Source organism: Amia ocellicauda, chromosome 14 (genome assembly GCF_036373705.1).
Source record: "Amia ocellicauda isolate fAmiCal2 chromosome 14, fAmiCal2.hap1, whole genome shotgun sequence".
NCBI classification, from domain to species: Eukaryota; Metazoa; Chordata; class Actinopteri; order Amiiformes; family Amiidae; genus Amia; species Amia ocellicauda.
The window spans coordinates 16,013,063-16,037,887 of NC_089863.1; the positions used below are offsets into that span (position 1 = coordinate 16,013,063).

At 50.2% G+C, this 24,825-nt stretch overlaps 3 protein-coding genes across 3 annotated transcripts; 2 read left to right on the forward strand and 1 right to left on the reverse strand.

Moving 5' to 3' along the window:
* The first annotated feature begins 1,647 nt into the window (after positions 1–1,647).
* Positions 1,648–8,889, forward strand: phkg2 (phosphorylase kinase, gamma 2 (testis)). Its single transcript, XM_066723260.1, has 11 exons — positions 1,648–1,730; positions 2,020–3,545; positions 3,938–4,041; positions 4,184–4,359; positions 5,176–5,230; positions 5,561–5,626; positions 5,726–5,889; positions 6,103–6,193; positions 6,365–6,518; positions 6,682–6,807; positions 7,078–8,889. Exons 3-11 carry the CDS (start codon positions 3,947–3,949, stop codon positions 7,333–7,335), a joined length of 1,185 nt encoding a protein of 394 aa, XP_066579357.1. The 5' UTR covers positions 1,648–1,730; positions 2,020–3,545; positions 3,938–3,946; the 3' UTR covers positions 7,336–8,889.
* Positions 8,890–9,264: 375 nt separating this feature from the next.
* cfap119 (cilia and flagella associated protein 119) lies at positions 9,265–12,043 on the reverse strand. The gene is made up of 9 exons (XM_066723261.1): positions 11,692–12,043; positions 11,338–11,369; positions 11,177–11,242; positions 10,769–10,932; positions 10,458–10,528; positions 10,099–10,215; positions 9,897–9,972; positions 9,683–9,787; positions 9,265–9,547 (listed from the first exon to the last, which is right to left on the reverse strand). The coding sequence occupies exons 1-9, from the start codon at positions 11,716–11,718 to the stop codon at positions 9,462–9,464; spliced, it is 744 nt and encodes a 247-aa protein (XP_066579358.1). The 5' UTR covers positions 11,719–12,043; the 3' UTR covers positions 9,265–9,461.
* A 157-nt stretch (positions 12,044–12,200) lies between these two features.
* rnf40 (ring finger protein 40) lies at positions 12,201–24,734 on the forward strand. The gene is made up of 20 exons (XM_066723262.1): positions 12,201–12,268; positions 13,434–13,626; positions 13,806–13,973; positions 15,710–15,917; positions 16,980–17,180; positions 17,337–17,458; positions 17,675–17,821; positions 18,132–18,206; positions 18,337–18,456; positions 18,563–18,742; positions 18,842–18,977; positions 19,404–19,525; positions 19,646–19,911; positions 20,085–20,202; positions 20,314–20,463; positions 20,561–20,773; positions 20,887–21,012; positions 21,207–21,347; positions 21,469–21,570; positions 22,349–24,734. Exons 2-20 carry the CDS (start codon positions 13,480–13,482, stop codon positions 22,523–22,525), a joined length of 2,919 nt encoding a protein of 972 aa, XP_066579359.1. The 5' UTR covers positions 12,201–12,268; positions 13,434–13,479; the 3' UTR covers positions 22,526–24,734.
* The last annotated feature ends 91 nt before the right edge of the window (positions 24,735–24,825 follow it).

A 24,825-nucleotide genomic window follows, 5' to 3' on the forward strand; every position in this document is an offset into this window, starting at 1 on the left:
TAGTACTCAAACATCTTGCTCTGTTTGTGCCCTTTGTTCCTCTGTCTGTCTGTCTGTCTGCCTCTCTCTCTCTCTCTGCTTAGTACTCAAACATCTTGCCCCGTTTGTGCCCTTTGTCTGTCTGTCTCTCGGTCTCTCTCTCCCTTTGCGTCTTTTCTTGCCTTTTGAAAAAGAAAAAGCCTGTCTTTCGTTATCCTACAGTATGTCACTCTTTTATATTCTTGCCGTTCAGATAGTTATTTCTAATCAAACTATCCCTGCTGTCTAATTAAAGTGTCTGTAAGGTGCAGTTGCAACCCTGATCAGCTCATAGCGGCTCTGTGAAAGGATCCATTGAACGTTTATTTTATTTTAATTTGCTCAGCTCGGACTCTGCGCTCCTCATGTTTAATCTTATTTTTTCCTGAGATCAAGATATTCAATTAGATTTAACTGCTGTAGTTGACAGTACACTGTAATTATGGTCAAAACTAAACAATGGGCCCTCTTTTGTTAACATCTCCCTACAAAAAATACTTTAATCTTGTTTGATGAATCAATCAAAACATCTTTAACTCCTCAAACTTTTCTCAACACCTCTGTGTTTTAGATGTTTTTGCTCTGTCCTTAATAATCTACTTGATTCAAGTCTTCAAAACTTGATTAAAGTCTTCAAGATCATGAAGGGCATCGACCACATCAAACCAGAGGAGCTTTTCCAGATCAGCAGGGACACACGCATCCTGGGACATAAATGGAAATTGGGCTTCAAGGCATTCAAGACAGAAAACAGGAGACACTTCTTCACACAGAGAGGCGTCACAATCTGAACAAACTCCCCAGCGATGTGGTAGAAGCTGAAAGTTTGGGAACATTTAAAAATAGACTGGATAGGATCCTTGCATCACTCAGTTATTAATGGACACCAAACGAGCATGATGGGTTGAATGGCCTCCTCTCATTTGTAAACTTTCTTATGTTCTTATTTGAATGAATAGGTCTGTCCGGAGACAGACATGATAAAGATTGAACAATTAAGATGTATGTCTATGGAAGAACCATTGGGTCTCTTGTGGCTCTTGATCATTTAATTGAAACTGTTACCGCTATTGTGTTTGTTTGATTCTGATCTTATTCTAGGGATTGCGGACAAGTATAGAAGCAGAGCGATCTCGGGGACCAGGGCAAGAACGTACTGCTATAGTCTAACCCAGCTGAGACCAGGCCTACTTATCAAAATCCATAGTCCTGTAGTGTGGGGTTGTATTTGTTTTTATCTCAATTATTAAAGGAAATTAAACAAAACAGTCAATTCATCAAGTAAAGGGTTTTTGTGATTGATTAAAATCGGGTTAAAAACCAGACACAAACCACAAGTGAATTGGACATTATTAAGATTGTGTGAAGGTCTGAAATGAACCTCACTGAGACCCACACTCCCTTTGGAAACTGCCTGTCTATCTGAATAACTCAGAGTCCCATAGACCTTCCTGCTCTCTAGTCCCCTACCAACATGGAGCCGATACGACCTCTGTTCTGTGTCCCTATTGGAAAGTACTGATGACGCCCCCCAAGTCTGGTGCTGTGATTGGTCGGAGCGGGAACCCCCCCATCCCGACGGGCTCCCATTGGCTAGGTGCTGTCTAGCGCGTATACTGGCATGTGATTGGCGGACTGCCACGTCCATCGCTGTTGACAGTTCTCGAATGCTGGTAACTTCGTTCTGAGAAAGAAGCCCGGAGCAGCTCGAGGTGACGTACCTTGTTGTTAAATTGCATTAAAACAACACTGTTGATGCAGTCTGACATTTTCATTATAACAGCTTTAATAAATAAAATAACTGTACAAAAAAAGCAGTGCGTAAATAAAATACCTAACTGTATTCTGCAAAATAAACAAGATTGTTGTAGAACGAGTGCATGCCGTTGTGCAAGCTGCCTATTCCAATTTCTTGCACTACCGCAGGCGAAATCTCCCTCTCTCCAATCCCAGACAGAGAGGACAAAGTGAAACCTCATGCATGTTATCTTTCCATTTTAGGCCGCAGTGAGGACATCCTGCCCGGGTTGGGACCAAGCCCGAGTCTCGCACGGATCGCACGTCCCTCTGCCCCCCGCCTCTGCGCCCCCTCCTTGTCCTACTCCTCCCGGCTCGGAGGCTTCTAAGCTGGGGCGCGATTGTCACTACCACGCCGAGGCCGCACCGGGGAGCGTACAGTCTAGGGTCGCTCCCTATGTGTTGATTATTACCATTATTTGTAGTCAGAACCCGGTGACGTCACTGTTGCTGTTGGTTCAAGGGGACCAGACGACAAGGGGCGACTTCAAGTTCACCAGCTGTGCCGCCTGGAGGGATAACTATCGCGATTTTTACAGTGGGAAGCCTGCATTAATATAATAATTAATGTATTATTATTAGACGGGAGACAACAGTGGCGATCAGAGGGAGGTACCGAAGTAAGCCAAGGTTTACAGCACTGGTTTGCGGCAGGAGAAGCACGGAGCAGATTGAGAAACAGACACTGTGACAGAATCACGCGTGTTGCTGACGAATCCTTCCACTGTGACATCACCACTGCCGGCCAGTCGAAGGGAAACGACCTTTCCTTCCCGTTTCAGTGCAATACTTAGTTTGTGTATTCTAGTGTATATTATAATCGATTTAGGATTATCTTCACGTTTTTGTACTTTCTTAGTTTTCGTTTTTTTAATTGTATACAGTATATACATAAATGTTTATGTTGAAAGTTAATGTATTGAGATTAGCTTGACTATTTACATACAAGGCAACGTGATATGGGTAGTTGTCAGTTCAAAATGAGATTTCATTGAAAATGAGAGAAAATGCTTCAGCTCGAACTAACCAGGGATCAGTTGTATATGCTAACTAAAGAAAAAGTTTATTTTAGTCAGTGACAGCAAACCTCTTTGATAGAGTTTAGTGTACAACCAGGGAAAATGACCAAATAGAAACAGGGACCAGTATTATTATTGTTGTTATTATTAATATTACTTTGTTTTTCTGTAACGTTCCAGTGAGATTGTTCCATATAAATTAGACTGAAGAGACAGACTTTCAGCTTTAGACGTTGAGAAAGCGTGCAATACAATTAAAATACCAGCAAGTAACAGCGCCTCAGTTTATCCCTCTTGCATATCTCTCATTATTATTACTTGGAGGCCCACCTGTCCGGCCAACTGTATTGACTTGATTGGAGAAGAGAGGGGAAATAGAAGCCAGGGACAGCAAGCTTAAGTGACAGACGTTTACAATCTGGAGGTCAGGACCTGATCTGCGGGAGCTAACTGCTGCTAAAAACTGACCAGTACAAAAAGCATTCCCAGGGACCGCTCACGGGGAGAGAGTGAAGAGGAGCTGCAGCTCAAACAGACACAAACACGCACACACACAACTCCTGGATAAGAAGATTTTTTTTTTTAATAAACACAAAAGGGTCTCACAAGGCCTTAAAGACAACCGATTGTATAAAACGTTCTCATTCCGGTGGCATTTCCGCTGCTGAGCTGCCACAGACTGTCCCCGAGAGGCCGGGCGCTGCGCTCAGGGTGAGTCGGGTGGGAGGGTTCATGGGCAGTTCGGTACAGTACAGGCAGTGACTCGGCAGCAAGAGATCAGTAACAAGTAACAAAAGACCCCCCTCCCCCACCCTCTGTATAGAAAGCAAGCAGCAGGGGTTACCTAAAGTGGGCAGACAAAGGCCACAGATAGTCACTGAATGTACAGCAGCCCCAGATTAATGACTCCTCTGGAGGACGGGCAGTGTTTTGTATTTTTTGGGTGGAGAGGAAGGTTTGAAATAGTTTGGTTCTACGGAAGGAGTAATTGTTGACTAATAGCTGACACACGGTCTTGCCTGACTTGCCATTTCCGTGTCTGTGTCTCTCTTTTACACTCTCCCTCTCCCTCTCCCTCTCCCTTTCTCTCTCTCTCTCTCTAGGATTCTGCCATGACTCGAGACTTGCAGCTGGGAGACGAGCTCCCCGATTGGGCGGGGGCCAAGGAGTTCTACCAGAAGTACGACCCCAAAGAGGTGATTGGCAGGTGAGTCACCCAATCCTATCAGACTGGACTGTACTGCACTGTAATGTGGTGGAGTGGATGGTACTGTGCTGGGCTGTAGTAAACTGCAGTGTGCCGCGCTGTGCCGTGGAGCTGACTGCGGTGTCTGTGGCGTGTGTGGCAGGGGCGTGAGCAGCGTGGTGCGGCGCTGCGTGCACAGGCAGACGGGGCAGGAGCTGGCTGTGAAGATCATCGAGATCACGGCGGAGAAGATGACTGAGCAGCAGCTGGAGGAGGTGAAGAGCTCCACCCTGAAGGAGATCCATGTGCTGAAGACCGTGTCCGGACACCCCTCCATCAGTGAGCCCCTTTCGTTCCTTCTCTCTCTTTCGCTCCCTCTCTACCTTTCACTCCCTCTGTCTTTTGCTCACTCCCTCTTTCTGGACACCACTCCATCAGTGAGCCTCCTCGCTCGTTATCTCCTTGACTCTATTTCTCCCTTTCATTCCCTCTATCCCCCCTTGCTCCCTCTCCCCATCTCTCACGCCCTGGCTCCATCTCTCCCCTTCGCTCCCTCTTTCTCCCTGTGTCCCACTCCATCTCTCACTCCCTTGCTCCATCTCTCCCCTTCGCTCCCTCTCCCTCTGTCCCACTGCATCTCTCACTCCCTTGCTCCCTCTGTCCCACTCCATCTCTCACTCCCTCACTCCATCTCTCCCCTTCGCTCCCTCTCTCTCCCTCTGTCCCACTCCATCTCTCGCTCCCTCTATCCATCATTCCTTCTCTCCATCTCTCACTCCCTCGCTCCATCTCTCCCCTTCGCTCCCTCTCTCTCCCTCTGTCCCACTCCATCTCTCGCTCCCTCTATCCATCATTCCTTCTCTCCATCTATCACTCCCTCACTCCAGCTCTCCCTCGCTGCATCTCTTGCTCCCGCTCCCTATTTCACTCCCTCTCTCTCTCCAGACACCAATCCATCAGTGAGCCTTCCTTGCTCCCTCTCTCCCTTGCTTCATTAATGACTTCCTCACTCCCATCATCCCTCCAATACACCCCCGGTCTCTTTCCTTCTGGACACTCCTCCGTCACTGAGTCTCCCTCTCTTTCTCTCGCATGAATATACCAGTACGGTCCTTGTCTAATTACCCTAACACCGCTCTCTCTGCCTCTCCTCAGTCACCCTCATCGATTCCTATGAGTCGGCTACCTTCATATTCCTGGTGTTTGACTTGTGAGTACTGCCACAGTTACAATGTATTATTATTGTTGTTATAATGATGATGATGATGGTTATTGGTGGTAGTAGTTGTGTTAAACACACGCTTGCAAGTTATAAATGATAGCTATCCAACTCAAAGGGCTGCCAGTCCCCTAATGTCCAGTCAGTCACTGCCTATGAGATGGGGGCCCCAAGTGCATTATGGGAGCTGTAGAGCTGGCCTCTTCTGTGCAGCTTCATAGCAAAGCACTGCAGAAATGAGCTGGAAACTAATGGCAGTGATGAACGACTACTGTTCAATCCCTGGTGAATTACACTGATACCTCTCTGTCTTTGTCTCAGGATGAGGAGAGGAGAGCTGTTTGACTACTTGACCCAGAAGGTGACTCTGAGTGAGAAAGAGACCAGGTACCTATCATTTATTTTATTTTAAGTTTGTACAAGCAGTATGATCAATACAGTTTTCATTATAATATTTAGCATTGTGTGTCTCTCTCTCTCTCTCAGGAGTATAATGCGTGCTCTGCTGCAGGCCGTCCAGTACCTGCACTCCCTGCGCATCATCCACCGCGACCTGAAGCCCGAGAACATCCTGCTGGACGACAACGGCCACATCAAACTAAGCGACTTCGGCTTCTCCTGCCAGCTGGTGCCTGGGCAGAGGCTGCGGGGTGAGTGGCGTGGAGGAGAGGAGAGAAAGGGGGGAGGTAGAGGGGTTGTGGTGGAGAGAGGGGGGAAGAGGGAAACAGATCAAGTCAGTCTGTGTCTGTATGGACACTCCAACTCTCCCTGTCTGTTTCTCTCTCTCTCGCTCTTCTTTAGTGTCCAGTCAGTCAGTGTGTCTGAATTAGCTCTCTTTCTCACTCTCTCGCTCCCTTGCTCAGAGCTGTGTGGCACTCCTGGGTACCTGGCTCCTGAGATCCTCAAGTGCTCGATGGACGAGACTCACCCTGGATACGGCCAGGAGGTGGACCTGTGAGTATCTATGTCTCTGAGAGGACAGGGGTGGACCAGTGAAGTGGGGAGTGGGACATTACAGTGAGATTGACAGGAAGTGTGCAATGATTCTGAACCCGTGTTGACCTGACACATGCACACTGATACACACACTGACACATGCGTTCCCCCCCCCATCTCTGTGTGCAGCTGGGCGTGTGGAGTGATCATGTTCACTCTGCTGGCGGGCTCTCCGCCCTTCTGGCACCGCAAGCAGATGCTGATGCTGCGCATGATCATGGAGGGCCGGTACCAGTTCGGATCCCCAGAGTGGGACGACCGCTCCGACACCATCAAAGACCTGGTGAGACGCAACGCACTGCAGTGTAACACACTGTAGACATTATATGGTGAAATACACTGTGCTCCTGTGATACACGCTATTATAAACTGAAATCCACTGTAGCCCTTAAACCCCGAAAGTACTAATCACGCACTCCTTCCCTTTCCCTCCCTCTCTCACTCAGATCTCTCGGTTGCTGGAGGTGGAGCCCGCTAAGCGCCTGACCGCTGACCAGGCGCTGGCACACCACTTCTTCCGGCAGTATGAGCCAGAGGAGGTGCGGAGCTTCAGCCCCTATAGGAAGTTCAGGGTGAGTGATGGGGAGAGGGGACCGGGATGGACAGTAAGTGCAGGGGGAGCAGGGGGGAGAGCGAGAGAGCGAGAGAGAGCGCAGGAGAAGATTGTCTTTATTCTGGATTAACCCTTTCATCCCCCACCTCTCTCTCTTGCTTTCTCTTCTGCTTCCCTCTCTTTTCATTTTGTCTGGCTCTTTCTTCTCTCTCCCCTACTCCTTCCTCCACTCCTCCCTCTCTCTATCCCACTCTCCTGTCTTTCTCTTTCCTTCTCCCTCTCTTTCCAGGTGCTGATCCTCACAGTGCTGGCCTCCATCCGGGTGTACACTCGCTACCGCCGGGCCCGGCCCCTGACCCGGGACATCCTGACCCGCGACCCGTACTCCCTGCGGGGGGTGCGGCGGCTCATCGACGCCTGCGCCTTCCGCATCTACGGCCACTGGGTCAAGAAGGGCGAGCAGCAGAACCGGGCCGCCCTCTTCCAGAACTCCCCCAAGATCGTGCTGCTGGAGCTGGCCAGTCTGGAGGAAGAGGAGGCCGACTGAGGAGAGGGAGGAATAGAGGAGGCGGGTGCAGAGGAGGGAGAAGGGCATCATGCCAGGAATCATGGGAGAGACTGTGGATTGGATTTTGGGAATTCAGCATTAAGGATTTCATTTTTTTGGGGCATTTTAACATTTTTGGTGCGTCTGTTGTATATACTTGTGTGTGTGTGTGTGTGTGTGTTTGCTGCAGCTGAGTGATCTGTGGATGGAGGGCAGGAGTTTCTTTCATATCGAAGAGGTCAAAATCTGTTCCTGGAGGCTTTTTGTTTTTGGTTCCAGATTATAAGTTTTATTTATTTTATCAACTGATTTTTATTTTTATTTTTTTTAATGTTTTAGTTTTGTTTCTACAATTGCTAAGCTGAAAAAAAACAACTGCTGCTGACGCTGACAGTGCCCTCAAAATGGTTGTCGGCTCCTGGGCCAATCGAATGAATCACTTGCTTCGACTCGTTTAAGGATGTTCTCCCCCCCAAAAAAAACAAATCTGAGTTAGTCTGTAACAAGCAACCCAACCCCGAAATATTATCGTGCCTTAAGCAGAATGTATTGCCTGCGTTCCCAGAGAGGGAGGCGTCTTAACAAAACGACTAACCTGATTGGTTTAGAACTCACTTAAAAAAATCCTTTGTGATGTCATCAATGTGATTGGCCAGTGTGAGAATGTCTGGGGCACTGGTGGGTTATCTCAGTCCTGGAGGGGCTGCTGCAATGCCGTCTGCTTTTTGGGGACACCTGGACTGTCAGCTACTTGATTAGTTCGTTAATGTTGCTTTAATTGAACTCATTAATTAAGAAAAGACACAGAACTGAAAAGGAAGGGTTTATTATTATTATGAAAAGAACAATACAGATCACTCGACCTCCTGCAAAGTCCCATTCACTGACTGGCTCTTTTAGGGGTCTCGAACCCTGGTCCCGGAGAGCCCCAGTCCAGCAGGGTGAATGTATCACCCCATAAACTGTCATTCTACACTGACTGTTGTGCTCAGGGAGGCGAGCGGTGTGTGGTCCTCAGAGAGACTCTATAGAGACCGTTGGGAGTCAAGGGCCCGCAGATGCCCACAGAGCTCCAAGACCACTACTACTCTGGGGGTCTCTGTCTTTCCAGAATCACCAATCTATAAGAGCCTTTAGCTGAATTAGGGGAGGGAGGGATTGGTTTGCAGTCATTCCTGCAGTTCTTTTTGTTTTGTTTTGTTTTTGTGTTAACGAGCGAGGGCCTCGTTAATTCCTAGAGACAGAGAATCCTCGCACCTTCACCCCCTCCCCTTGCGCTTGTGCTTCCACTTCCTAGGGCCTGCCTCCTCCCGAGCTGCGAGGTTGTGTTAGTGGCCCTGGGTGCTGGTGCTCAAGGATATAACGGGAGGGGCCCCAGTGGCAGAGGGAGGAGGGGACGCACGTGACTGGCTTTACTGCACTGAGCTTTTCCCCTGAGGTGCCGTCTCGACCGCTTTGTCCACTGTACTGTAACTGTACTGTACTGGGTATTGAAAACCTGTGTAAGAGGAATGAACACAGAGAGATTAAATTGCCTGCCCGTTTACAAGCCTGGTCCTATCTACCGTGTCTTTTTTGTTCTTGCTTTTTTTATTATCGTATTGGATTTATTGATTTGAGTTTTCCCAGTGAGAGAGAGTTCAATACGGCTCGGACTCAGGGCATTAGTACTGCAGTGAGCCCGAGAGACTGGGGGGTTTTCACACACACCCACAAACACACATTTATGCCGAGCCATGGTGCTGCATTGCAGTGCAGAAAGGAGAGTCTCTTCACTATACTCTCCCTTTAAGGTGCCACAACAGCCTGAACCCCAACCCTGCCCACCATCAAAAGGCTTACAGATATACTAACTAGACACCACTGTACACACCACACACACACACACAAATGGACTCAAACACTCCCACACACACAAACAAGTGTTAGAAGTGTTGAAACATGTCTGGTTATTTTTATTGACTATCAAAGAGTGACAGACGTACAGAAAAAACTGATGATTTTTCTCTAGTCATGGCTGTACATGTGTGTGATTCGACACCAGGCCGCAGGTATCATTTCTTGTGTCGGTGGGTCTCCAGGGATGCCAGCCGGGCGCCCAGCTTCTCGCCACTCTCTCTCAGCCTCTACTCCAGTGCCGCCTGCACCCGCCCCAACTCCACACTAAGCTCCGATTGGACCAGCTGCCTCAGCTCCGCCCTGGGGGAGGGGCCTATGGGGAGGGAGAAGGCACATGAGGATTTCCGAGAGAGAGAGATTTCAAAGATTGGAAAAGTTTTCTGATCACGGGCTCCTGCTCTTCTGTACCTCTGCTGTCCTGCGGCACGGCTCCCTGCTCACTACTCACTGTGTGCGCTGGTGCCCAGAGGTTGCTCGGTCTGTCTCTCTGCATCTGTGTCCATCCCCCGCTCTCTCTCTGCCTCTGTCTCTCTGGCTCCGTCCGCCTTGGGGGCTGAGACACACCCGCAGGGAGAGAACTTTCAACCTCAGTATGAGACGATACCTTTTAAGACGCGAGACAAAACTGGAAAAGTGTTTCATCTGCCTTTGACCTTATTTACCTGCCATCTGGGACGCAGAGTCTGTTGCGTCTGGGTCAACCATTCCTGTGTAAGACAGGGAGAGGTCAAGTCTCACCTGAGAGAGAGAGAGAGAGAGAGAGAGAGACACAGATGTATAAATATATCACAGTCACAGGTCAGTTCATTGTTTTAATTTGTGTTTGGAGGCGGTACCGTATCTGCAGCAACAGACAGGCAGTACCTGTGGAGTGAAGGTGTATTTGTACAGGCTGTAGTGTCTGAAGTACGAGTTGACCAGGTACTCTGTGACCTGCGTGGCCTCCTCTGGGCTGTAGAGATCGATACTGAAGGGAGGGCGCTGCAGAGAGAGACAGAGAGACAGACGGGGGACTTAGAGAAAGGGAGAGGGAAAGAGTCTAGGAGGAGGGAGACTTTTTGGTGTCGATTTAAGGAGGTGCTAAAATTGACAGACAGAAACTGACCCTGACAGACAGACTCTGATTCAGAGGTGCAAAGACTGACTGTGATGCCATTACAGAGATACAGACAGACTGACACACACACCCACACACGGACAGACAGACAGATTGACTGACTGACCCTGACGCAGTGACAGAGGATGAGCTCAGTGCAGTAGGAGAAGCAGTGCTCAATGTTGTTCAGCGGGGTCTCTGAAATGGCAGCAACGAAAACACGGAGACAGTGAGACTGGCAATGAAAGACAGAGGGACAATGAGACAGAAGGACAGCGAGAGGAACAGGGAAACCACGAGAGTGGGAATGAAAAACAGATTGAGACAGACATGCAGAGTCAGAGAGACACTGAGAGAGACAGAGAGACTGATAGACACACAGTATCGAGTTTTCTCATTGGCTATGGTGGTTGAAAGGCCTCCACAGTTTGAACCCACCAGTGTTGGCCAGGTGCACAGCTCTGATGATGGACAGCAGGGTGGCGGTCTGCTCCCTGTTGAAGCCCCGCCCCCTGCAGAACAGCACTGCGTACAGGTACAGGTCCACCAGCACCCCGTCCCTGGGCTCGGACACCCGCAGGCCCAGCACACGGGCCAGCACGCTGACAGAGAGAGAGACAGAGGAGAGAGCTGGAGACACGATGCAATGCACAGCAATCGGGCAGAAAGAGCGAGAATGGGGGCGAGAGAGAGGAGAAGAGAGGGATGAGAGACAGCAGACACAGATATATTGGTGGAGAGAGATGAAGACAATATAATCCACACCATTCTGGGGAGGGGAGGACAGAGGCAGAGGGCCGGGGTGGGGTGGGTCACGGTGCTGTCTCTGTGCCTCGAGCGCCTCACCTCTGCAGCCGCTCTGTACTCTGCGCCGCCTCCACCTCTTCCATGTCGCTGTAGCTCAGGTCAGCCCTGCACAAACACACACACACACACACTTCAGTACAGTCAGTGACAGCAGGCGATAGTGTATTAATGACACTGATCAAGAGAGACGTGTCACTCACCACAGCAACACTCTGGGCTTCAGAGGATGAGGCTGCAGAGAGAGAGAGAGAGGGAAGGAGGGATGAATCTGATTTACTATGGGGGTGCCCCTCATTGCTCACTAACCTTTCCCCTGGCTTTCAAAACACACAATGATTAATCACACCGTGGACAAGACATAGCAACTGAATACGTAACAGGTAGGAGTGGTGTGAATGTGGCAGCTACAGTTTCGTTGTGTTTCAGTCACTCAGCAAAGGTTTTTGTGGAAAACAGTCATGTATGCGCTGTGCAACTTTCTGCAGATCCGTGTACGCTTTTAAATTCCTTAGCCTATGCATTCAAATTAGGGATCATTAAAAACGTGTTCCTACCATTGTTAAAGTCTTATTCCCCTTCATCTCCCAGCACGCAACGATTACAAACGATTGCAATTATCGTATAATAAAATTAGAAATTAAAACGCATGCAAACATTTATTGAAGCTATTACTATATGTGCGGTTCAGTTTGGTGTTGAGTATTTTAAAGTCCGAAATGACAAATGCTGTGGTGTGCAGGCTTCCCTAGCAACAACACCCTCCTCTTCCTCCTGTCATGTGACCATTTGCACCATTTGTTGCTTAGCTGATAAAATAATGCATTTAATGATTGCAATATATGGTTAGCAAACTACACCAAAAACTGTTTCGGTAACTAATGATATCTGTCAGGGATTAGAGTTAAAAATGGCTTTCAATGAATTAATTAATAAGGACGTAATCTGACGTAAATACGCACGCACGTCAGTACTACGTCACACGAACGTACACCAATCATAGGGCGTAGGCGGCGAGGGCGGGGCTTGGGACGCAGCCCTACGTTGCAGGGTACTTCCGCCGGGCCTATCATCTACATCCGGGTCGCGGTGTAGGATGTGTCGGAGGTTCGGTTCCCTTCGTTGTTTATAAAGGTTTGTAACATATGATTGTCTTTTCTTCCTCCGATCTCTGTATAGCGTTTCCCAGCGATCTGCCCTGGCCGGGACACGATGCGTAAATGTGCTCGGAACGGGAGGCTTTTTGTAGGTGTGAGCTCGGTCCCGGCGGCGATCTGCAATTCAGCATCCCGTCCAGCCGTAATTGTCTCCCAGTCTAGTCATCCCTCCCTCCTCTCCCTCTCTCTCTCACTCCGTGTGTCTGTCTTTCCCTGCACTGTCCGTGTGGGTGCCTCATGTGCATCAGTATCATTTGCGAAAGAAGCGGCTGGGCACCATCGGTTTGCATGATCTCCGGAGCAGATGTCGGCCGAAGAGGGAGAGAGCAGCCGTGTTCATTGGGGGATACATGTATTCAGTTATTATTGCTTTGCATCGGGGCTCTGGCACCATGTTATGAATCTGCACACTGCGATCACTCAAACCACAACCTCCACCGCCCTTCTCTCACTGTGCCTTACTAATAAATATCACACGGTCACTGTATGGGAAACGTACCGGGGGGAGTACAGTCCAGAACCGTCAACTCGTCCAATTGCATATGCATTATAAGCGAAAACAGTATTATTATGATATAGCTGATGCGTCTTATGAGTATTGCATACAAATAAACACTCTTCTTTCTAAGCAGCACATATGCATAGCGTGTAGTGGTTTCATAAAGAGCATTAGACAACAGTTACACACCGAGATACAACATCTGCGGTGTATGGGGTTAAAATACCTAAATGGTTATTTATTAGAAGCAATAATTGCATTAAAAGTACTAGTGTTGTGATCCGATCTCCCGTAGTGCGCAGTGTATTGTAGTCTGACAGATGCATCGCAGGGTTGCACAGCAGGGTGTGGGTTTACACTGTAGTCCTGTATCAGTGAAGGATGGGTCACCTGATATGTTTTCTCTTTTTGTAGATGGATATGTTCCTTATTCCTTTGCCCCCCAGAGCTAATTAGTTATTATTTTCCTCTCTGCCACCTGACCCCTCTCTCCCTCCATCCACCTCTCCCTGTCTCCCCTTATCTTCCTCTCCATCTCTTTCTCTGTGTCTCCTACACCCTATCCCTCTCTTCCTTTATGCATCACTTCCATTCCATCTCCTACATCCACCTTTCTCATTCTCTCTCTCCTCTCTCTCTGTAGGTGTCGTTGCAGTTCCCTCGGTGGGTCAGCAGGAGGCAGTGTAAAGATGTCGGGGACGGCGGGAGGAAAGCGAACTGGCGGAGGGGGTGGGGAAAGCAGCCCCCCAGGCCCCCCCGAGAAGAAGGGCAAGAGGGAGGAGAAGACCACCACTACTTTGATCGAGCCCATTCGGCTGGGAAGCGTCTCGTCCACGGTCAGTCCCTGGCCTCTCAGCAGGCCCCAGTTACTACAAGCATTACGTATTGTGCTGAGCTATGTGGTTGAGGTTGTACAGCTGACTCTCTGTGTGTCTCTGACTGTCTCTGTGTGTGTCTCTGACTGTCTGTGTGTGTCTCTGTCTCTGACTCTGTCTCTCTGTCTGTGTGGGCACAGGAGGAGATGGACATGAAGGTGCTGCAGTTCAAGAACAAGAAGCTTTGCGAGCGGCTGGAGCAGCGGCAGGTGCTGGAGGACGAGCTGAGGGAGAGGATCGAGAAGCTGGAGAAGCGGCAGGCCACCGACGACGCCACGCTGCTCATCGTCAACCGCTACTGGAGCCAGGTACGGCACAGGCTTGGGGTAGTGCACCCACATCCACTGGACACACAGGGACTGTCATACAGGCTGTGATATACACTTGGGATATTCTCTTACTGTAATACACACTGTAACATACACTGGGAAATACCCTCACTGTAATGCACACTGTAATGTACACTGGGATGCACTGTGACTTAGGGCTGTGCCGGTAAACGATATACTGCCATAATCATCCTTACTGGCAGTAAATAAATATGGCAGCCATTCCAGTCCATTCATTTTTGTATTTGGAATTTGGGAGAAATGTTGTCAGTAGTTTATAGAATAAAACAAAAATGATAATTTTACCCAAACACATACCTATAAATAGTAAAACCAGTGAAACTGATAATTTTGCAGTGGTCTCTTAATTTTTTCCAGAGCTGTGTATGTATGTATATATAATGTAAACGTAATATATATTATACAGCTGTGCTTAAAAACCTGCAGCTGCGATAAATAAAACCATTAGTGGTGTGAGACATCGGACCAGGTGTCTGTCAGGTTGTTCTCAGCTGTAGCATCAACACATTTCCATAATGACTGTCTTTGAGCGTACCTGTTTGAAGACGCTATTGTTGCTGCAGTAACTCAGGCGCTACAATTGCGTGGAGCAAAAGTGTCTCAGGACAAGACACCTGTCAGTCATTCTTTAGGGCCATTCACTGTGGGCTGCCAAGCTGTGTTTTCTTCTAATAGTCTAATAAATTCTCCCATGATTCTCTTGCATTGCCATTTTCTAAAATATCTAGTTACGGACAATAATTATGTTGGGCTACTTCTTATTCAACACATTGAAGAATATATAAAACTTAAATGGGTACTGTTTTTTCTGTCAAATAAACAGATTGAGATGTGTAATTACGGTCAGTCCATGAGCATGTGCTGTGAGAAAAAGTGTAATTGGAAGTGTGACTCCTCATAGCTCAATAAACAGGAAAATACATTGGGGCATTTATTTTCCTGTTATATCAGGGATGGCTAACCCTGGTCCTGGAGAGCCACAATCCTGCAGGATTTCCAGGTCTCTCTTAATGACCAATTAATGGATTCCCAGAATACAGGGACATTTTGCATAATTAAGACCACAATTAGTTCAATGCAGTTGGATCTGGATAGAACAAAAGCCTGTAGACCCTGCGGCTCTTCAGGACCAGGATTAGCCTCCCCTGTATTATAGTAATCTTTTGTCATTGTTCTTTGAAATAATTATTTGAATATTAAAAGTGTATGTCAAATGCTCCTTTTCAAGTCAGGATTTTTAGTCTGCAACTTTATAACACTTTTAAAAAACTATTTGTAATGTAGTCATTTAGCACATAATTCCTTAAAAGTTTTATTTTATTCTGTTTGTGTATATTTGCTAATATTGTAATGTTCCGGCTGCAGTTGGATTCAAACCCTGGTGACCGTACTGCATCACAAAAAGGCTCACTACAATATTACTTTTAATTGGTATTTATGTAGTTCTGCTGTTTGATTGAACAACAAAACCGAATTGAAAAGTTAATTTGAAGAGTCTTCCTACTTAATTTACCGACCATGGTGTAAAATTCTTCAATGGTATAGTGATACTAAAAATCTGTCGCCAGCACTGGAGCCAGCTACTGCATACTCTGATGGTTACACTGTCCTAACCCTGGAATATATACCACAGCCAGGCTCAGCATGCAATAATATTACTAATATCCTCTATGTCCTTCTGCCTCTTTGCTCAGCTGGACGACAACGTACATATCCTGCTCCATCGCTTTGATGGTGACAGCCCCAAGACCCCTGCCCCAGACGCGCCCCCTGCGCCATCCCCAGAAGACGGGAGGCCGGAGGGGGAGGGCTCGGAACTCCAGCCCCAGGCTCTGCGGGAAGAGCAGGCCGAGGCGGGGCAGCAGGCCGTGGGAGAGTCAGAGCAGGATGGGGGAGAGGCGGGTAAGGTGGAATGGGGAGTCCAGCCCCCCCACACAGACTCTCTCTCTCTCTCTCTCTCTCTCTCTCTCATTCTCTCATTCTCATTGTCTGCCTCTGAGTGCTGCTTTCCCTCTCAAATTCAATGGTAACTTTACTGACATGACGAACAAAGCCAATGCAGTTTTACACAAAGAATACAATACAACTGAATAACAAAAGTAACATCCAAAATAATGACAAAAAATTAGTGACAAGGCTAATATTGACAGAATGATAATAATCAGCTGAGGGTGCAGGTGCCAGGCGCTCACTGTGGGAGCCTCAGGCTGGGACAGGCCGCTACATATTGTGCCACTGGTGGGGCTGTGTGTCCTTCTCCCAGGACAGTTTTTAGTGTCTCAGTGTCAGTAATGGGGGAGAGAATTGGTGTTTTTTGAGGGTAACAGTCCCCTTATTGGTGCATATTTGTTGCAGTGACAGGAGAAAGAACATCTCTGTCTGGACCTCTCTGGTCTTACAGTGACCACACAGCCTGTTCTCCCTGGCCAGCCAGCTCTGCCTGTGTCGGCCTGTTTCTATGGCCAGGCTGTGGTCACTGAGCCGGTTTTGGTCAGGATCTGCCTCTATGATTTGTGTTTAACCGTCACCAGATATTCTGCCAGGGTGTAGTTTATATTTGTACGCCAGTGTGTTTTGTGTTTTAATGTTGGCTTCCCAGTGGGCCAGATAGGAGCATTTGAGGTGTTTGGTTCAGCCCTCCATGCATTGTTCGGGGGAATAATATTAATATAGGATTAATATTATCGAGCCTCTTCTTTAAGGCATAAAAATCTCAGCGTTCTTCTCCTTTAGTGCGTTCACTGCCTGGTTAAATCTCCCTGAGGCGCTGATGGTCAGACCCAGGTGTGTGTAGCTGGTGGTGCGCTCTAGGATGACGTAGCCGAGAGTGAAGTGATACTTGTTTCTCTCTCTCGCCTTCTCTTAGAGATCATGTCCCTCTCTCTCTCTTTTTTACTGGCACTGTATCTCATTCTTCCGCCTCTCGTTCTCTCTCAGTTAGTGATGGTCTCTCCCTTCCCGCAGTCCCCCTGTCGCCGCCAGGTGCCCTGAGCGATACGACGCAGTCTTTCCTCAGCTCTCTGAGCAGTAGCAGTGCAGAGGAGCTGGAGCTGCAGCTGCAGGACCGCATGGAGTTCAGCAAGCGGGCGGTGGCGCGCATCGTCAGGGTGTTCGACCGGCTGCACCGCCGCATCGAGGGCCTGTGCCACCGCATACAGAAAGCAGGTACTGACACACACTTTACTGCACGCACTGGAACACTTTACTGCACACTGCGCAGGTGCTGAGAACAGGCAGTATTGATGGCCCGTGCCACCACATTCAGTACTGCACACTGCAGCTGTACTGCTCCATTAATGCCCTCCCTCCCTCCTCTCTCAGTGTGTGAGGATGACCGGCAAAGAGAGGGGATGTCCGTCAGCCAGTCCCTGCTGGAGGAGAACCTGCGGCTGCAGCAGCTGGCCAACAGCCTGCAGGGCCGGCATCACAAGATGTCCCTGGAGGTACGAGTCCACTGCCCACCTGCTCTGTGGCTCTCTCTGGCTCTCTGCCCCTGTCTCGTAGCTCTCTGCTCCTCTGTATAGCTCTGTACAGGTGTCTCTCCCACAGTCGCTCTCTCCAGCTTTCCCTCTGTCTCTGCCCCGCTCTGTACTGTCTCTCTCTCTCTCTCTCTACACAACTCTGTGTGCAAACCCTGTCGCTCTGCCTTCCTCCCTCAGTACAACGAGCTGGTGGACAAGGTGACGTCCTCGGAGACGAAGGTATCCGAAATGGAGACGACGGTGGAGGACCTGCAGTGGGACATCGAGAAGCTGCGGAAGAGAGAGCAGAAACTCAACAAGCACCTGGCCGAAGCCCTGGAGCAGGTGGGGGTGGGCGGAGCACGACATCTGAGGGGGGTCACACGGCCCTACACTGTACTGTACTACTCTACACTTCACTACAGTAAACTACAATATACTGCACTGAACTGTATTGCATTGACACATACCGAGCAACTGCACCGCATGGCACTATAGCCACGGGTCTCCTATGTGCCCTGACTGGCGGTGCTACCTCTGTGGCATGTAGAGGATGTGTGTGTGTGCAGATGCAGGGCGCTTTGTGTGGACAGGCTGAACACACTGCTCTATTGACTCTTTCTCTCTGTTTACACTCTCTCTCTCTCTGTTGCAGCTGAACTCTGGGTACTACGCCTCGGGGAGCTCCGGTGGCCTGCCTGGAGGACAGATCACACTCAACATCCAGAAGGTACTGACTGACTGACACACTGACTGACTGACACACTGGCTGACTGTGTAGTGACTCTGACAGTGTTTATCCCCCAGGTTGTGGTGCTGACCGTGTCTCTGTGCTCTCTCCCTCTGTCTGCCGCACCCAGTTTGAGATGCTGAACGCGGAGCTGGAGCAGAACCAGGAGCTGGCCAACAGCCGCATGGCCGAGTTGGAGAAGCTGCAGGGGGAGCTGCAGGAGGCTGTGAGGGAGAACGAGAAGCTCAAGGTGATGTCCTGGTGCACACTGACGCACACGCACACACACTCACTCACTCTGATACTGACGCACACTGTGACACACTGACTCAACCCTCCCCTCTCTCTCCCTGCAGATGGACCTGAGGAACGTCCCGGAGGAGGCCCTGAAGGAGACCCCGGAGTACAAGTGTCTGCAGTCGCAGTTCTCCCTGCTGTACAACGAGTCCCTGCAGGTGAAGACGCAGCTGGACGAGGCACGCGCCCTGCTGCTCACCACCAAGAACACACACCTGCGTCAGATCGAGCACATGGAGGTACGGCCCGACGCCCCAACACGCTCACTCACTGACCGGCACACTGACACCCTGATCCGTGCCTGACTGTCCCACCCTCTGTGTCCTCGGCCGTCGCAGAGCGACGAGCTGTCCCTGCAGAAGAAGCTGCGCACGGAGGTGATCCAGCTGGAGGACACGCTGGCCCAGGTCCGCAAGGAGTACGAGATGCTGCGGATTGAGTTTGAGCAGAACCTGGCGGCCAACGAGCAAGCCGGTATGCCCCCTGACCTCTGACCCCTCACCTTTCCCCCCCAGCCATGGTCTCCCCAGGTGCACGTGCTCTCCCCTTGACCCCTCAACCCTAACCTCTGATCTTTCTCCTCTTTGTTCTCCTCTCAACTCTGACCTCTCATTCTCCTCTCCCAAACCTCTCGACTCCGACCTTTCGTTCTCCTCACCCTTGACCTCCCAATCCTGACCTCTGATCTCTTTTTTCTCTCACTTCTCACTTGGGTCTCCTCTCCCCTGACCTCTCGTTCTCCTCTCACTTTGTTCTCTTCTCCTCTGACCTCTCTGCTCTCGACCCTGACCTCTGACCTCTCTCCCACCCCCCCATCCCGTGCTGTCACCTTTCACTCTTTCCTCCCCTGTCCTCGTTCTCTCCTCTCCCTCCCTCTTCATCATTCACTCTATCCCTCAGGCCCCATCAACAGGGAGATGCGTCATCTGATCAGCAGCTTGCAGAACCACAACCACCAGCTGAAGGGCGACGTGCAGAGATACAAGAGGAAGCTGAGGGAGACGCAGATCGAGATTGCAAAGGTGCCTGCTGTCTGTGTCGCTGTCTCTGTCTCTCCCTCTCTCTGTCTGACTGTCTGTCACGTTCGGCCACTGACACCGTGTCTCTCTGTGTCCGATTGTCACTGTCCTTCTCTCCCACAGCTGCGCTGCCACAGCGGGGAGGTGGTCCCAGCGGCGGAGGAGCCAGCCCCCGAGGGCGGGCTGGAGGTGAAGAAGGAGGAGGAACAGGAGGAAGAGGAGGAAGAGGAGCGGCGGCGGGAGCTGGAGAGGCAGCGGGCCCGTGAACGAGAGAGGGAGGTGGAGAGGGAGCGAGAGAGGGAGCGCGAGCGGGAGAGGGAGCGGCAGCGCAGCGAGGAGATCAAGAGGAAGGATTCGGACACCCTGAAGCTGCTGAGGGCCGAGCTCAAGTGAGAGGACAACTGTCTCCCTGTCTCTGCGTCTCTGTCCCTCTCTGTCTCCCTGTCTCCCCAGTCTTGCTCTCTCTCACATAGTCTTCCAGTTAATCCACAGTCCACTAGGCAACCTGTTTCCCTGCCCCACAGTGACCAGACCCTCAATCTGTGTCTTGTCTGTCCTTCAGGAAAGCCCAGGAGAGTCAGAAGGAGATGAAGCTGCTGCTGGACATGTACAAGTCCGCCCCCAAGGAGCAGAGGGACAAGGTGCAGCTGATGGCCGCCGAGAGGAAGTCCAAGGCTGAGGTGAGGGACTGGCCTCTCTCTCTCTCTCTCTCTCTCTCTCTCTCTCTGTGTAGTGTTCCCCTGTCCTCAGCTACAGTCTGGGTGAACCCCTCTCTCCCCGGCCTCTCCCAGGTGGAGGAGCTGCGGGGGCGTATCCGGGAGCTGGAGGAGAAGGAGAGGAAGGACAGCAAGAAGCTGGCGGACGAGGACGCGCTGAGGAAGATCCGCGTAGCTGAGGAGCAGATCGACCACCTGCAGAAGAAACTCACCGCCACCAAGCAGGTACAGGTCTCTCTGGAAGAAACTTTGCTCAATGAGATGGATGTGTGGCCACTGTACAAATCCTCCTTCCTTCTCATCCTCGCTCTCTCTCTCTCAGGAGGAGGAGGCCCTGCTCAGTGAGATGGACGTGACCGGCCAGGCCTTTGAGGACATGCAGGAGCAGAACATCCGGCTGATGCAGCAGCTGCGGGAGAAGGACGATGCCAACTTCAAGCTGATGAGCGAGAGGATCAAGAGCAACCAGATCTACAAGCTGCTGCGGGAGGAGAAGGAGGAGCTGGCCGAGCAGGTGCTGGCCCTCAAGACACAGGTGAGGGGGTGGCTGGGTGGGGCAGGGGGAGGCGCTGTCGTGCTGTGGTGTTGTACGGTACCGTGCTGCAGTGTGTCAGTCCCTGCTCAGCTCTCTCTCTCTTGGTGTGTCAGGTGGACGCGCAGCTCCTGGTGGTGCAGAAGTTGGAGGAGAAGGAGGGAGTGCTGCAGAACACGCTGGCTGGCCTGGAGAAGGAACTGGGGCTGCGCACACAGGCCCTGGAGCTCAACAAGAGGAAGGCAAGACTGCTGCCTCTGCGTCTGTCTCTCTGAGACTCTCTCCGTCTGTCTGTCTGTTGACGATGTCATAGGTTTTCCCTCCTATGCCACTCTTCAGCAGTCTGAGGAACAGTCCGGGGTGCCAGATGACTCTCTGTCTGTCTCTCGCTGACTCTCTCTGTCTGTCTTTCTCTTTCTCTATCTCTCTCTCTCAGGCGGTGGAGGCAGCGCAGCTAGCGGAGGATCTGAAGGTGCAGCTGGAGCACACGCAGGCCAAGCTCAAGGAGATCCAGACCTCGGTGTCGGACAACCGCAGCGCCCGCGAGAGAGAGTCCTTCAACCTGAAGAGAGCGCAGGTTCGGCCCCCTCCCCGTCGGCGCCGAGAGTCCCGTGGCGCCGACCCGAGTGCAGACCATAGATCCGACTGTAACACGGGCTTCTATGGATACTGACTCTCCCCCTCTCCCCCTTCCTCAGGAGGACCTGTCCCGGTTACGCAGGAAGCTGGAGAAGCAGAAGAAGGTGGAGGTGTACACAGACGCGGACGAGATCCTGCAGGAGGAGATCAACCAGTACAAGGTGAGAGGCGCTGGGAGCAGTGGGGCCGGTCCGGTCCATGGCATTCTGCCTTCCTTTAAAGCTAAGGTCACAATACACAATGTTAAGCCTGATTTGGCCCTCCCGACAGATCTGCACTGATCGTGACGACAAGCAGCCTGGTTGATGGTCGTGTGGTGTGAGACGGTCCACAGTGCAATCGCTTCCCCTCCGATCCGATAATAAGCATCTACGATTTTATTAAACACTCCATCGGCACCAATTGTCCTCACAGATGAACACAAATAGCAGCAGCGGCTCGTGGTCGCGTTCTTGTTGTGCAGATTTCCGCAGTTCTTCACAGATCTGCAGAAACCCCCTGATCCCATTGGTGGAGCCATGCAGATCCGTGCAGAACTGCAGAAATCTGCTCTACACAAACGTGACCTGTACACATGTCTGTGTTTGTTTACCTTTTCTCTGGGTGGATCACATGTGTTTCTGCGAGCTGTGGGGAGTTTAGAGGCTGTGTCGGAGCTCCCCACGACACAGCATTTCAGATCAGTTGTGAAGTGTGTGTCCCCCTGTACTTAAGTGATCGTCTAATGTGACTCCTTCACGACGCAAAATACATACTTTCGGTGAAAGACGGTGGTTAAGTTTGAGCTGCCCACGTTCTCAAAATCGGGTCGGATTGGAGAAATCGTGTAGTGTGACCCCAGCTTAAGTTGTCATTGCTGTTCGTAGTGCTGTCCTTAATAATGTTTGATGAAGACCATTAATGCCACCTCTGTCCCTCTTTCTCTCTCTCTCTCCCCAGGCGAAGCTGCGCTGCCCGTGCTGTAACACACGGGACAAGGAGACAGTGCTGACCAAGTGCTTCCACGTGTTCTGCTACGAGTGTCTGAAGACGCGCTACGACACGCGCCAGAGGAAGTGCCCCAAGTGCAACGCCGCCTTCGGGGCCAACGACTTCCACCGTATCTACATCAACTAGAGGGAGCAGGGGAGGGAGAGGGAGACTGGATAGGGTGGAGAGAGGAGAGTAGGCGTGTCTACATCAACTACAGAGTGAGAGAGAGTGAGTGGGGAGGTAGAGGGGGCACGTGTTTATCATCTACAGAGAGGGAGGGAGAGAGGATAGAGAGAGACAAAGGGGAGATGTCTACATCAGCTAGAGAGGGAGAGGAGCAAGGAGAGGGGATATTACATTAGAGAGGTTGAGAGAGGGTGGGGTGCGTCTACATCAATGAATTTGGGAGAAGGGGAGTGTGAGAAATCGAAGGGAGAGAGAGGAGACGGGGGGGTGTCAGACAGAGGGGCTGAGGGCATCTACATCGCCAGGAGCGATGGGAGGATAAGGTGTCTGTGTCTGCCGAGAGAAGAGAGAGCGAGACCGTCTACATCAATTGGAGAGAAGTGGAAAGAGAGATGGGGGGGGAGATGTTGCATGGATGGGAGATGGGTCACCTGTTTGCTCTGTGGGTCCTTCACTACCTCCCCTCCTCCTCCTCCCTTTGTCTCTCCTTCTCTATCTCTCTTTATTTCTCCCCCCCCCACTAACTAGTGTAAATATTCCTCTAGGAACACTGGGTCACATTTATCAACTTCCTTAGTGTGATAGTCGACGGCAGTAGGTTGAAGCGGGGATTAGAGTAGCTCTTAATGCCAGCTGAGTTCCTCCCCTCAGAAAAGAAAAAAAAATCTTTACTTACATCTCCGTTTCCTAATTTGTTTTAAAATGGAGTGTAGGCCTGCGGCGTCCCGCTTCGGGCCTGACGTGGCGCTTTTCCACATCCGTGGCCTTGCCGTTTTGGAACATCTGACTCGCCAGGCTCGGTCTTTCGCACCCTCCTCTGAATTTGAACCCGAATGTTTCCCGTGAGCCTGCCTGGGTTATAGAGTGGTAGATGTGTTCGTCGGGGGGGGGGAACGGGGAAAGATGTGAAAACCCCAGTCTGAGTCCAGCACACTTTCTCACAAGGCCCTCTGAAGACATTGACTGTGCTGTCTCAGAACATACATGTATATATTTGGTTTTATTTGGTTTCATTTTTATTCTTCTTTAATGTTATTGGGGACGGTCTTTTCTGGGTACGGTGCAGACAGGGTGCTGACTGAGGCGACCGGCGCTTAGATGAACCAGTCGGGTCATTGTGGGGGGGGGGGCGTTTGGGATAATTCTTGTCCTCTCTCACTCGTTTGCTCGTTTTTGCTCTTGATTTCTTGCTCTCACACTCTTGCGCTCTCTCGGTTCCTTCCATTCTCTCTCTCTCTCTCTCTGATTTTCTGAGCACCTGAGGCACAGTCAGACCCTTCACCTCCTCTGCTGGAACAGACATTTCGTTTGAATTTATCTGTGAGCTTTTAAGATTAGTTGTGTGGACTTCACAGGCCTCTGTGATCGCAAACATCCAACTAGCTGCGTCTGTACTGACTTCACCGGCGCTTGGTGAGGGGCGGTTTGACGCAGTGTAATTACTGCCTGGGTCTGTGTGTCATTCTTCTCTACCCTTATTGAAGAGGTTCTTTTTGCATTTCGTTTTCTAAGACGGGTGTCAGGAAGCAAGATTACAAAACCAGCTGGGGGCAGGCTGGGCCGTGAAGAACATCCCTCCGTAGAAAGCCTCCGTCGTTCCTGGCAGCTCTTGAGATTTCTATCCGCTGGGTTTTTACTGGAGGTTCCCCACACTCTGTACAGTGCTTGGTGTGGCTGTGGAGATGTTGGCCGATGATGCAAGACTCTGATTGGTAGATGAGTCAAGATTGTCCTCTTAAGAGAACATGGCTGTATTTTAACCCAGGTGTCAGGTACAGTCTCTCTCTCTCTGTATAATTTTTAAATTTAGGCCGGGTGCCACAATACCTTTTAAATATGAAGAGACTTTCCCCCAGGGAACAACTTACCTACAGGACTGGTGCTGATTGGCTACCGGAGGCTAGGAGAAGCGCCCAGCTTCAGTAACGAGATTCGCCATTGGATTAGACTACTGGATCACTGCAGACGGATTTTTTTTTTCTTTTCTTTTTTTTCTTTTTTTTTTCTTGACTTTCTCCGACTGGGATTCTTGAGACCTTTTACCGTGTTCATTTTTTAAGATTTTATTTTATTATTAAGGTGTACTGAAACTTCAACTGCCAGCCTTGTCTTGTATTATAAAGTAAAAAGAAAAAAAAATTAAAAAAAATCTAATATGACAAACGTCGAGCTCTTGGTTGTGGTCTGTGTGTGAATGGAGAAGGCAGTCGGTCTGGGTGATGGGCATTGGTGATCCATATGGGTGATGGTCAATATCA